This window comes from Nannospalax galili, unplaced genomic scaffold (assembly GCF_000622305.1).
Source record: "Nannospalax galili isolate Female #2095 unplaced genomic scaffold, S.galili_v1.0 scaffold566, whole genome shotgun sequence".
Classification (NCBI taxonomy): Eukaryota; Metazoa; Chordata; class Mammalia; order Rodentia; family Spalacidae; genus Nannospalax; species Nannospalax galili.
Window position 1 is genome coordinate 3,450,510 of NW_008355811.1, and position 14,062 is coordinate 3,464,571.

The 14,062-nt window shown below is 46.4% G+C and overlaps 1 protein-coding gene across 1 annotated transcript in view; it reads right to left on the minus strand.

Annotated features, from left to right (window-relative positions):
* The window catches only part of Tmem132c (transmembrane protein 132C), a 234,634-nt gene that overhangs the window by 111,394 nt on the left and 109,178 nt on the right, over window positions 1–14,062 (minus strand). Inside the window, exon 3 of the mRNA XM_008853794.1 lies at window positions 11,817–11,963. Within this exon, the coding sequence (XP_008852016.1) occupies window positions 11,817–11,963 (147 nt within the window). The remainder of the gene's footprint in view (window positions 1–11,816; window positions 11,964–14,062) is intronic.

A 14,062-nucleotide genomic window follows, 5' to 3' on the forward strand; every position in this document is an offset into this window, starting at 1 on the left:
GCTGGAGTGTGACCCGGGAGATGTAAGCTGAATAAACCCTTTCCTCCCCAAGTTGGTATTGATCAGAGTATTTTGTCACAACAATGAAGAACAAACTAGGACAGTGGTCGTGTGCTGTCTCTGGATGAATTTAAGGAAGGATTCGGCATGGGCAATTTCCTATAGGAGAAGCAGATTATCTTAGTCTATCACTCCCCTATGCTGTGCTGTGACTGTTGACACCAAGTAGCCATAAGTTTGATCACACTCCAGCATTCTTCAAGAACAAATAACCTCTGACGGTTCTGAGGTAGGCAATTGAGACTGCTTAAATGAATACTAATGGGCATTTTACTTACCATTTTCAATGATTTTTGCTTTCTGAAAAGCCCTTCTCATTTTATTACCTGCCTGATTTACATCTCTCCTGAGCAGCACGGCTCCTGGAGCTTGCCGCTCTTGCTAAGGGAAATGGGGGTGGAGCATCTGCTTCTGACAGCACTGCACTGTGAGAATGGCAGTGGCATCACGCAGTGTCCTACAGAGGCACTTGGCCTCATAGGTCTTCCCTAAAGACCACCTGGAGAACCCAGCTGATCTGCCACCCACCACAGGGACAGGTAGGCAGGGACAGCCCATCACACTTGGGGTCCTGGGTGCAGCTGGTAGTCTATTAAAGCTGCAGGTGGAAGGGGAAAGAGAGCAGAGTTCAGACACATATTTACAACATCTGCTGGAAATGAAGGCGGGTCTGTGTGATTCAGTCTGTTTAGAAGGGATCATGTGGTGAAAATGAGGGCGGATCAGCCTTTGAAGCCGCCAGCCTCATTTTACAAGTCTCTTGCTAAGAAAGAGGCAAAGAGTCTTGTTCCAGGATGGGTTTTTCACTGCAGTCTCTCTACCTGAAAGATACAGATAATCAACCCTCCTCAAGAAAATAGGCTTCATTGTGGCCAAGCCTGGCAGCTACTGCAAGCAACTGCAGAACCATCTTCTTGGACAATAATCCTTTTGTTGAACCTGCACAGTGATTTTCAATTTCTAAACAAGTGAGTGTGTTGGCACATACCTGTAATCCCATCTGAGGCTGAGGCGGGGAGACTGTGAGTTAGAGCCTAGCATGAGCTATACAGCAAGTTCCAGGTCAGTCTGTCTCACGCTGTGTTTTTTTCATCTGGTCTAGAAAAGTTTGGAAGTCTGACCACACATGGCCTCATTCTCACGTGGGAGGCTCTTGAAGCTGGAAGGCTGCACTCCTTTTAGGCAGGTGCAGTCTCCATCCTTGCACAGTGCTCTCAGCCTGGGGCAGGTGCACTCTACCCTCTCCTTGGCCACCTGGCCCCTTTGCACTTGAGACACCTGCTGCCAGTTCTGAAGTTTGCATGCACTGCTTGGCTTGGGCTCTGTGAGATTTGTGGCCTCTCAGCTTGCAGCCCTTGGGATGCCCCCCAAATTCTGCAGCATAGATTCACAAGTCAGTCACAGCGACCATAAGACACTCCCCTCAAATGCCACCCAGGAAGCCTTTTCCAAAGGGTTTTTTTTTTTTTTTTAAATCCCTGATGGAGATGGAACCAGACAGATGGAAGCATGCCCTGTTAGATTCTTCTGTAAGTGTTAAGATTAGTTAAATAGAAATTAAGTCCTGAGCACCCATAACCCCAGAGCCTCTTGTGTTTGTAGCTCCCAGCCTCTCCCCTCAGCCCCTTTCCAGGTCTGGTGAGCAGGTTTGGGCTTTGTTAGACACTGATGTTCGTATGATCCAGGCCCCAGGGTAACCTAGCTGAACATCATTTCAAAATGATTATGAAAGTAAAACGTGGCATTGAGGAAAGTAAGCTTAACCGAGAGAGAAACACTCCAAAGAACGTCTGCAGTTGGAGCTAGCCTCTCCGTCCCTCCTCTCTAGCCTTTGCTGCCCCATCTTTTAATCTTTCAAGTGTGCGGTCTTCCACTGCCAGCACCGGGAGCTGGACTGCAGAACCACCTTCCTGGACAATAATCCTTTTGTTGCACCTGCATAGTGATTTAAAAATGCTAAGTGGCTGGGTGTGTTGGCACATACTGTAACCCCAGCACTCAGGAGACTGAGGCCCCTGAAATCTTCAACAGGGGTTTCATATTTTAATTGTATTTGTGCTTCCTTCCTTTTAATTTGCTCAACTGATAGGTATTTTTTTTCTAGTCATTTGTAACATATTAAAGCTATTTTTGAAAGAAGACACAAAGTCATCTCCATGTACATTCTGTTCGCGTTCCTGCTCCTTCTGATCATCTTCATTCTATTCTCTACCTGCCTGATCATGTGATGCTTTGGTTCATGAGGCTGTCACAAAGATTTACTAAAACAATGTGCACATTTTATAAAATGCCAGACACCAGGGAAAGCCCGGCGTCCTGTTCTGCATCTGCCAAGCACTAGAAGTGCGTGGAATATTACTGCTGCTGAAGTGTCTGCTTTCAAGGCACAGGGCTTGCATCTGAGGGTGAGCTTTTAACAGTTATGTTATAACAGCCAGCGGAAAAGGAAACTTTGAAAGTGCAGAAGTGAACTGCATTAAGTTAAGCGTCTGGCTGGGACCAGGTGTGTGGCAGGTCAGGATCCCTGCAGCTGGTGTTTGTGACCCACAGCAGGTCCCAGCTCCATAGTGGCCTCAGGGGTTACATTTCAACACCGAGCTCCACTTACTTCAGAGAATGCCCATGGATCAAGAAGGACCTTGTGCTTTGGGCATTTTCCCTGAAGAAATGGACTTATAAAGGAAGGCTTGCAGAATGCTCAGGGTAGAAGCACTTTTCAGATTAAGGTTGGACATTGGAGGTCAGTCTTCTAGGCTAAAGGAAACTCTTGCTTAATTGATCCCAAGCTGCTCAGACGAGATTAACCCAGACACTGAGGTCTGAACAAAGACTCGGAATAGGGAAAAGATAGAGGTAAGTTCCAGATGCTCTTGAAGGACCAAAAAGCAAGAGTGTGTTCTGAATCAAACACATCTGCTTGCCCACATCCTTTCCCATGGAGGGGTTGGGTAGTGGGGGGCATGGCTCTGCTTCATGCCTAGCTCACTTAGAGTCATGCACTCTGATGGAGGAAGATTCGGACAGGATGTTAATTGCCCTGTTGGCCTCGCACTCTGAATATGAAATATTTTCCTATGGGCTTTGATCTGTTTGCCTGAGAGATGTCATGCTCAAACTGCTAAAACACCCCCCGTCCCCCCCCAAAAAAAAAACTGATCCAGAAAGTAAATGGGATTGTATTAGTTACTTTTCTGTTGCTGTGATAGAAACACCATGACCAAGGGAATTTAGAAAAGAGTTTATTTAGGTTATGGTTCCAGAGGGGCAAGAGTCTATCATGGCACGGCAGCAGAGGTGGCTGGAGGAGGAGTGGAAGTTAAGCTCTCAAACCTTCAAGCCACTGGAAGCACTGGAGATCCTCTCAAGTCCCGCCCCCAGTGAAGTGCTTCCTCCAACATAGCCACACCTTTTAAGACCTCCCCAAACACCACCAACTAGAGACAAAATTTCTGAATACTTGGAGCCTAGGGGGACATTCTCATTCAGACCACCACAGGGATACACTCAAGTGTGAGCATGGCCCATGTATAAGCTGTTTTCCTGGGTCTGGAGGATTCTGAGCACATTGCTTCAGATCTTGAAACCCACAGGTCTTTGGAGGCTCTGGACAGGGGAGATAGCCTTCCTTGGAACAGGTCAGCTGTGAATGAGTTTCCCCAGAGAACTTTCTCTTTCTCAACTCATCAGGGATGTCAATTCCCCCAAGGAGGCAGCAGGGGGCTCTTCTGGTTCCTGGTTCCCCACAGAATCTCAGATTGAGTTTCCCAGAAGCAGACTCTGGGATGGGAAACATTTGAAAGTGATAGGTTAAGGAAGGAGTTTTCTTTTTCCCCCAGGAGAAACTGAGAAGCAAGAGGGCAGGAGATGGCTCACACAGGAAAGAGGCTCAGCCAGGGCTGGTTTCAAAGACTACCCTGTTACTACTGGAGACTCCGAGCATCCTTTAAAGTTTGCTGCTACCTGCAGTGTAGGGACAGGACTGGGCTTTTCACACCCACCTGTTTGCAGATGCAAACATTCCTTCTTCACCCACTCACCGTCAGGCCTCATCACACACTAACTACAGGTGGCCTATCACATGCAGGTACTGGGCTTGCATTTGGGACAGGTTCCCAGCATTTTTCTTCCCGTGTGTGTGTGTGTGTGTGTGTGTGTGTGTGTGTGTGTGTAAACGGCAGTCAAAGGACAACTTGTAGGAGTCAGTTCTCCCCTTCTACCATGTGGATTCTGGTGATCAAACTCAGATTACCAGGATTGTCAGTAAGCGCCTTCACTCCCTGAGCCGTCTCTCTAGCCCCTCTGTTTTGTGAGAAAGAAGCTCTCTCTGGCCTGGACTCACCAATTAGTCTAGGCTGGTTGGCCAACAAGCTCTGGGAGCCCTGCCTTCACTCCCTGAGCCGTCTCTCTAGCCCCTCTGTTTTGTGAGAAAGCTCTCTCTGACCTGGACTCACCAATTAGTCTAGGCTGGTTGGCCAACAAGCTCTGGGAGCCCTGAAATTACAGGTGCACACCACAGCACCCAGCTTTGTGAGTGGTTCTAGGGTCCTGAACTCAGGTTCTCATGCCTCCATGGCAAGCACTCTACTGGTGGGATCATCTCCCCTGGCCCAAACAACCCTATTTTACAAGCCACAACTCGGAATGTGACTGAGACCTGGAAATGCAGCTGCAGCTTCCATCGCTCAAACGGGCAGCTCTCCTAATTGTCCCAGCTCATGGGACATTCCAAGAGCCCAAGGCAAGGCACGAAGCATTCTCAGCCCTCTCAAGCCTCCACTGTGCCAGCAAAGGCTCTCAGCACCCCACTGGGAGGCTCCTGCAGGCAGCTACTAATCATGAAACTGAGGGAGCTCGGTGCCAACAGGATCCTCAGATAATTGACTACGCCATGCTTGTCCTTGAAGCAAGAATGCTCATTACATGTGCCCTGCAGAGGGCTTTCTATTTTGGCTGAACCAGCTCCAGTGCCCAAGGCTACATCAGGCATGGGAAAGTTCTTCCTGTCCTTCCTCCTCAGAGACTTAGGATGCTTCCTTGTTGGGCACTGTGGATACTGCGGTAGCTGATCCAAGCTCATACACCCTCCCCTCACCACCCACATGTTCCCAGACAGCACGGCAGTGACTTGGGAATGCATGGCAGCTATAGGTGCTTTGTTGCAGGAAGTTAGCCCACATCTGAATCCTACGATCTGTGACTATGCTACCTCACATGGCAAGAGGCTTTTCAGGTGAAATAGAGTGAAGGGTTTGGGTATGGGGAGATTATTCTGGACCATCTAGGTGGGTCTGATGACATCAGAGTAGGAAGCAGGCGACTTAGAGAAGTGAGGATAGAACCTAGTTTAGAGATAGGAAGCCTGGTATCGAGATGACTAGCTAGGGCTGGCTCTGTGGGCGAGGATCAGCTTTAAGCCAAGGAACAGAAGGAAGGTTCTAGAACAAGGAGACCAACTCCCCCCAGACCCCTGCTGACACCTGCTTCATGTCCCAATGAAGCCCACTAGGGTACTGAGCTAGAACGTTCAGATTATAAATGAGTATAATTTCAAACCTCTCCATTTGTGGTGACGTTTTATAAGAAATGGGCACAAAGACCCAGGGCAACCTAGAGGCAGGACAGTGTCACAGAGGTCCTGGCTCCCCATGTCTTTTTAAAAGCTACTGCTTTCCCCTCTGGTCTGATGTGGAACAGTGTGTCTCAAACATATTCCCCTCTTTCGGTAGACTATGGTTAAGTAGTCACTGTTCCTGATTTTGTACTCAAAAATCGTACCTTAGAAAAATTATTAAACAACCTTAAATGGAGAATACCATGAATATTATTACTAAAAATTAAGCAAAAATTAATAAACCAAAGCAATTTAATGTTGAATTCAAAAGCTCTCTTAAAGGAGAGGTGATCTGTTCGGACTATGATTATTTTTTGTGCCCCAAACTTTCCTTGACTGTATGACACTCTTGCTTCAGCCTCCCAGCACTGGGATTACAAGTGTGTTCCACCATGCCCAGATGCAGTACTGGAAGTGAAGTGATGCTATTGCTGAGTCCCCTCTGGGGTGCTGTCCCTGGTTGGCTTTGACTGTTGACACAGCCTAGAGATACCTGGGAGGGGCTGTCTCAAGTGAGGACTGCTCAGATCAGATTGGCCTGTGGGCAAATCTATGGGATTATCTTCATTGCTAATTGACGTAGAAGGTCCAGCCCATGTGGGCAGAACCATTCCCTGGGCAGGTTATCCTGGGCTGTATAAGAAAGCTAGCTAAGCATGAGCCAGTGAGTGAGACAGCAAGCCGCATCCTCCATGGTATCTGCTTCAAGTTTCTGCTTGAGTTCCTGTTCTGACTTCCCTCAGTGATGGACTGTGACCTGGAAGTGTAAGTCAAATGAACCCTTTCCTCCTCTAAGTTGCTTTTGGTCATGGTGTTTGTCACAGCAACAGAAATAAAACTAGAACAGCTGTGTTCCTGCTGAGCACACCAGGCTCTAGTGGACAGCTTCAAACCCTTGGTCACACAGATGGCCTTGATTAATCTCAGTGGGCCACAAAACAAAATGAACAGACAAGAAGGTGTGAGAGATTTGTGGTGGAGGACCTGAGGGTGAGGGAGGTAGGCGTGAGAGTGGTCAGTATGTAAATTAAATATATTAAACAACTATCAAGGGAGAAGTGGCCTGCACAGGCCACGATTATATGTATGAGGCAGGCTCTGTTGTCTCAGCTCTTGCTAAGACTGCCCTGGGCAGCCCCCCATCCTGTTTCTGTCCTCTCCAGAGATGTATTTGGATAGATTCTTCTTCTTACTTAGACCAGGACCTCAACTTTGGTACTTCTAAGGACATTCACTGCTCTGAGACAGAACATTAACTTTCTCTTTTAGTCAACGGAGTTAAATGAAATAAAAATGGGCAATCAGTCAGGTTCAGCCCACTATCGTTTCATCATGCAGTTGCAGTCCACCTTTCTGACCGATTCCCCCAAGTCCTTTCTTCATCAGTTTAGGCCAAAGTGCCTCCCCTTCCCCTAGACAAGGTCTCCCCTTCACAGGCTTCTCTACTCTCAGGGCCTCGTTCTGTGCTCCAGTGATGTTCTATATTCCTGAAAATTCAGTTCTTTCCTCTGGCCCTAGCAGGAGTGTTCAGAGTAACTGCAGCAAAAAGTCCCCAGGAACTCAGAGTGGCTGGCTGGGTGTGCTACCCACCTGTGATGGCCTGTAGGAGACAAGAGGCTGTAAGGGCAAGTTTATGTTTTAAATAATATGGTTCTGATACGGATTTCCAGCATGGGCCAAAATGCCTAACTCTAGACATATGGAGGGATTTGAGTTAGTACAAAATGGCTGACACCAGATGTCTTAGAACTCCAAAAGTAAAGTGTTATATAACTATTTTTGGCAGAATGAAGTTCTCTGTGAGTCTATATAAATAGGACCTTGAGGTCAGAAGCCAGAGACTTTGCTTTCACCAGCCTGCCTGCTTGTGCGTATTTTCCCATAGATCTGTGTGCCCATTTCCATGTGGCCTGTGGACCAGTCTACATGGCTGCCTCTGCCTACCTGTGTGCTGGCATGTGCCTGGGTATCTGCAGATGCCTGCCTAGCAGCCTGTGTGCTGGTGAATAAAGTATGTCTTATTTGTCCGAGACTCCTTGAAATCTCTTCAACCTCCCGGTCTTCTGTGATCCTCCTCCTTTCCTGGCATAGAGCTTGGACCTCATAAACCCCACTTCTTAGACCTTGTTCCTACATGATATGATGTCCCTCCATCCCTGACCATGGCCCAGACTGGCTTCCATCAGGTAGAATGTGGAATGTCTGATACCACTTGTGAGATGAGATCCCAGAACACCGCTTTTGGGTGCCAACATTCCCTCATCCCCTGGTTCTTTCACAGGCTTACCCTGATGGAGACAGATACCTTAGCAAGGAGCTGAGGCTCCAAGTCCACACTTCTTCAGGAACTACATCCTCCCAAGAGCTCCATGAGCAGAGGCACACACCTTTCCCCTGGGTGATCCTTCACATGAGACCTCAGACCCTGGGCAGCACCTGGATGGCAGTTTCCTGTGAGACCCTGGAGCAGAGGATTCTGGTAGGTATGCCAGATACTCAGAGACTATGATTCTCACGTTACCTTACCAACTGAGTTTGAGCTCCAGAAATGACATTAAAAAAATAAAAGGCTAGGCACAGTAGCATGTATTTGTAGTATTTGTAGTTCCAGCACTGGGGATGAGGAGACAGCAGGATCCCTTGGGTTCCCTGGCCAGCCAGCTTAGTCTACATGGTGAACTCCAGGGCAGTGAGAGACCCCATCTCAAAGAAGATAGATGGTGCTTGAAAAATAACAGCTGAGATCATCCTCTGGCCTCTGCATGTACTCTCTCTCTCTCTCTCTCTCTCTCTCTCTCTCTCATACACTGTACACATTTAAAAAGTATGTTGTTTTAAGGTCTAACTTCTGGAGTGATTTGTTGTACACTGACAAGTCCACCTGGGTTTGCTCAGGAGGGGAGGGCACTGAACATCTCCTGTGTCACCCAAAGCTTGTGTTGGCTCCAGGTCCAAGAATTACATATGCTCTGGGTCCTTGAGGTCAGGTGTGGTTCTGACTCAGAGGCACCTGCCCCACACAGGGTGGAGCACCTCAGAGGGCTTTCTGTGGATCCATGTGGGAAGTGAGTGTGAATGGGGGACATACATTAGTGCTGCACTGATAATCAAGCTCTCCAGCAGAAGGCAGATAAAGAACGGTGTGAGCCAGGCCTGGGCTGTAAATCCTGCATTTATGGCTGAGGGCCAGCTTCTATGAGGTCCTGGCTGTTGTGGGCCTGGCTGAGTGCTTTAGCAAACATATGACACCAGTCCTTCCATAGCAGGTGTGCTGAAGGGGTGGAGTTATCTTCTATGGCATCACTTAGGGAAACTGAGATCAGGTAGGTATTAGGTTCCCTCCACTACATATACCTGCCTGTGAAAAGCCTGACTCTAAATGGTGGCAACACACCTGGAATCTAGATAAAGCCACCTGGAGGACTGACAGCCTCTCTTCTAAAACCTTCCAAAAGAGGGTTGGAAAGCTGGCTCAACAGTTAGAGCACTGGCTGCTCTTGCAGGGAACCCAGGTTCAGTTCCCACTACCCACATGGTGACTAACAATTGCCTCTAGCTCCAGTTCCAAGGGATTCAGTGCCCTCTTCCGGCCTCTGTGAGTACCCACACAAAGGTGGTGCATATAAATACACTCAGACACATGCGCATATGTGCGCACGTGTGCGCGCATACACACACACAGAAATTAAAAAGAAAATCTTTAAAAAGCTTCCTTCTAAAGGATCCACCCAGGAACATTACACACCACATCTACTCTCCCAGAAAGACACGTGCTCCAAGCAGCGTTCCCAGAAGTCTCAGAGGGCTGCCTGAGTGGCTCTTCAGAGCCTGCCACAGACATCTCGTCTCCCTCTCATGATTCGCATTGCATCTGACATGAACAACTATTTACACATGTAAATCCGCTGTCTGTTAATTAACATATCTGTTTTCATTTTCTTAATCTTGCACATTAATTAGACTTTATATGAATTGGATTCAGGAGATTTAATTTGGCCGCTAACCTCCCCTATAACTAGGGGTCCAGGCACACATTTTTCTGGAGATAATTTTTCACAGAGTCAAAGACTGAGACACACCTCACCCTGAGATGTGCTCAAAGTCCTTCCAGGGGTCACTATGGGGATGGCTGGTGTCAGAAGCCATGAGCTGTTCAGCACACCAGCTGTCTTTCCTTGGTTGGGTATTAAAGGGAGGCCTGTAGAGGGTCCTGTGGATCAGAGAACAGGACCGTTAAGAACAAAGTGAAGTTTTGTTTGATGGCAGTTTTTTAAGGATCACTTAAGACACGGCTGATAGGGAATGTCTTCCTCAAATCTAATTGCTTCTGGAAAAGACATGGACAGCACAGATCCAAAGTCCTAAGAACTCCCCTGTACACTGTGTGAATATCATGGGGGACCACATTCATATGTATGAACAATACCTGTTATTCAAAAATTAAAAATCAGACAATGGAGACAGTAGTCACACTGAAGCCAGGCACTGCTGACCTATGGACAGGTCATGGGAACTTGTCAGGTTTTGGGTATGTTTTATTGACTGAATCAAAAAGTTGAACATTTCAGAGAAATAGCAGAGTAACTAAAATTATGTCTCAAAAAGTTTTTATGAGGGAGTTCTATGTCATTCATTTGTAGAACATTCTTTCATTAAGCATAGCATACAAGCCAACACACAGAAAGCATATTTTATTCTAATTAGAAAACATATGCTGTCAGCCTGAATTTATTTTAAAGAAATATTTGAACCCATACTGAATATTACCAGTCTCCATTTACCCTACAGACTTATTTTATTATGCTAAGGTACATATGATCACTTTTATGCAAACATATCAAGTACTTTGAGCACATCTCCTCATGCCCCACTATCCTCCTCTTTCCCTTCCCTCCCCCTCTCCTTCCCTACAGATAATTAGAAAGTGATGCTACTAGCTATATTCCTAGTAATGATTTAAAAATCCTTCCATTATCAATCACCACAATGGGGTCAAATATAACATTTCATTAAGGAAAAAAAGTCACTTTAATTTTCTCTTTTTCAAGAGCACTGGAGAAAGATTTCAGTGGAAGGTTGTTTTACTGCTCAGCATTATTTAGAATAAGATCTGGAAACAACCTGGGTGTTCAAAATCATATGCTAAGCTAAAGGTATATGATGGAATATTATGAAGGCATTATAATTGTTTTAAAGAAATACTTAAAGTCAAAAGGAAGTGGTTCTGGGGCGGGAGAGATGGCTCGGTAGTTAGAGCACTTGCTGCTCTTGCAGAGGACAAAGGTGCAGTTCCCAGCACCCATGTCCAGTAGCTTACACCTGTATGTAACTCCAGCTCCAGGGGATCTGATGCCCTCTACTGGACTCTGCAGGTACCTGCACGCATGTGATGTACATACATACAGCTCAGGTGCACATGAAATAGAATAAATAAATCTTTTTAAAAGATAGAAAAATTCTTTCATTTGATAAAGGAAATGTTTTCGATATAAGTGAAAATAAAAGCATATAAAGACCTGTGCAAACATTATGATTCCAAGCTCATAAAATAATAAACGTGCTATGCATTTTCTATGTACTGAGGTTATGTATATACAAGGTCCTGGAAGGAGATGAGCCAACATCTTAGTGTTGGGATGCCTGAAAGTGACTGGTTTTCTTTTTCTCTTTTAACTGTGATTTCCAAAGCAGCATGCACTGCTCTCATATCAGAAAACAGCCATTGTTAAGACCAGCCAACAGTGTCTTTAGAGAATCTCACCCAGCTTGCTCTTAGCATTACGGCTTATCACCTCCTTTTCTCCTGTTCCCTCTGACTGAAGTATAAATCTAATCCATTGTGCAGAGCTAAGCATCTTGTCACAGCATCCTCTGCTAGGTTAGGCAAACCACATGGAAGTGATGACAAAGTGGGCGGGACATAATTCTTCCCCAAAGCTCAAAGAGTACAAGTGTGGAGCCCACATGTACTGAGTTGACCCAATCTGCATTGCTGGACATATAGTACTCCAGTGGGTGTTAGGTATAGGGATTAGCATCTAGTGGCTTAGCATGTAGGCCAATAGCCATCATGGTGAGGCTAAGCTGAGATTCCCCACCAACAGAGCTAGGTGCAGGACCAGGGCATCCTGAAAGGGCTGCTTACCTGTTGCGTGCCCCGGGGCCCAGGCGCTGGCAGGCCACAGAGGTGGTGGTATGCTTTCCACCATTGCCTACCTCCTGCCTCACATCCCACTGCTGAGGCTTGCTGGTCTGTGCAGTCAAAATGTTCACCCCCTTCTTCACCTTGGCTCTGCAGATGAAAGGCGAAAGAGAGAGTCACAGTGTTAGATTCCTGCTTTCAGAGGTGCTGGGTCCTACTAAGTTGCTCCAATCAGAATGCACCAGACAGTGACCCTGCTGGGACCATACTTGGAGATGTATGGGACCTGCCTAAGACCAGGGGATCATGAAACTTGTTGTTCCAACCTAGGGCATTCCCTGGAGCAGGACTTTTAAACTTTTCCACTGGTATCTCGTTTCACTCAAGAAAAATTTACATGATTCCAGGCATACGGATACATTAAAAGGTATACAAATAAAACATTTACTGAACATAAATCATAATTATTTTAAGATTTATTTTCTATTTATATGTATGTGTATATGTATGCCACATGTGTGGGTGCCCTCATAAGTCAAAAGAGGGTGTAGATTCCCTGGGGCTGCAGTTACAGATGATTGTGAGCCCCTATGTGAGTACTGAGAACTGAACTTGAGTCCTCTACAAGAGCAACAAGAGTTCCTAGCAGCGAAGTCATCTCTTCATCCCCTATCACTTACCTTCAAACAATTCTTTGGAATACATACAATTTTTAAGCTTTGATTAAGGAATTGTCTGGATCAGATTGGCCTGTGGGCATGTCTATGGGGAATGACTTGATTGTTAATGATGTGGGAGGGCCCTGTCCACAGAGGGTGGCACAGTCTCTAGGCAGGTGGTCCTGACCAGCATTAAAAAAAAACAAAAAAAACCCAGCTCTGCTTCCCTGGGCCTGCACCACCCTCCCGCTTCTCGGGCCTCTCTCCTGGATAAGTCTATCGTGCCCTCCCTGCCTTGACTCCCACAGCCTCATTCACCCTCCCATCTCCCCCGCTGTCTCTCCTCCTAGCCTGGGTCCTGTCCCATTCCTTGTCTCGGTGCCCCAGATACCGGGGGACCCACCACTGCTTCCTCATTCTTTACATCTAGACCAATCTAGTTCCTTCTTCTGGTCCCCAGGAGCACTGCTTCTGGGCCTGGTCCTGCCCTCACCTCCCTCTGCTTCCCTGGGCTGCACAACCTGTCTGCCTCTCTCCAGGGAGCCCTCTGGGCCTGGTCCCGCCCTCACCCCCTGGGTTGCACAACCCACCAGGCTCTTTCTGACCTTTCAGCTTCCCGATCCTTTGCATCAAGACCAACCCAGTTCCTCAGTGCAGTCCCCAGGAACCCTTGGGGCCTCTCTCCACCTCCATCTCCCTTTGCAACTCTGGGTGGCACAGCTACCAGCTGCCCAAGACAGGCACGTTTCCTGAGCCCTACTCCCAGGCCAGTCCAACCCCCAAATTCCTGAGGCCAAAATCTTTCCTGGAGGGATCCAGACCTTAAGAGAAAGCCAGAGAGCATCTGAACCTTATCTGACTTGGGCCTCTGTGGGAACTCCTGAAAACAAAAGCAATCTGTCCACTCCAATATAAAATCAAAAGAAAGAACTGGAAGCTTAGATAAACCAGCTTTTCATGCCCCAAAAGTAAATTAAAAAGGCACATACAGTTCACAAAAAGAAGCAGACCTATACTTGAAGGCTTGAGTCTCACACAAGAATCAGAAACTACAAAAGAAATTCACATGTCAAAATCACACAGAAAAAAATAATAACATGAAAAACCAAAATAACATATCCCCACCAAATACCAATAGTCCTCTAGAGGAGTACAGTGAGAACCCCCTAGAGATAATGCAGGACATGGAACTCAAAAGAACAATTATAAACATGATAAAAGAATTCAGTGAATTTAAAGAACACATAAACAAGAAATCAAAGAACTGAAGGAAGATGGGGATAAACTTATGAATGAAGTCAGAAAAGAGCTAGAAATATTGAAGAATACTCAGGCTGAAATGAAGAAGGAAGTGAAAATCTCAGTAAGCCAATTAGAAATGACAGGAGAAAGCCTAACCAATAGGATGAATGAAGATAGGAAGATTTAAGAAATAGCACAAAAATGGAATATACAGGAATTGTGACACCATAAAAAGACCAAACGTACAAATCATAGGCATACAGGAAGGAGAAAATCCCAAGATAATGGCATGGACCAGATCTTCAACAGAATCATGGAAGAAAATTTCCCAAAATTAAAGAAAGACAG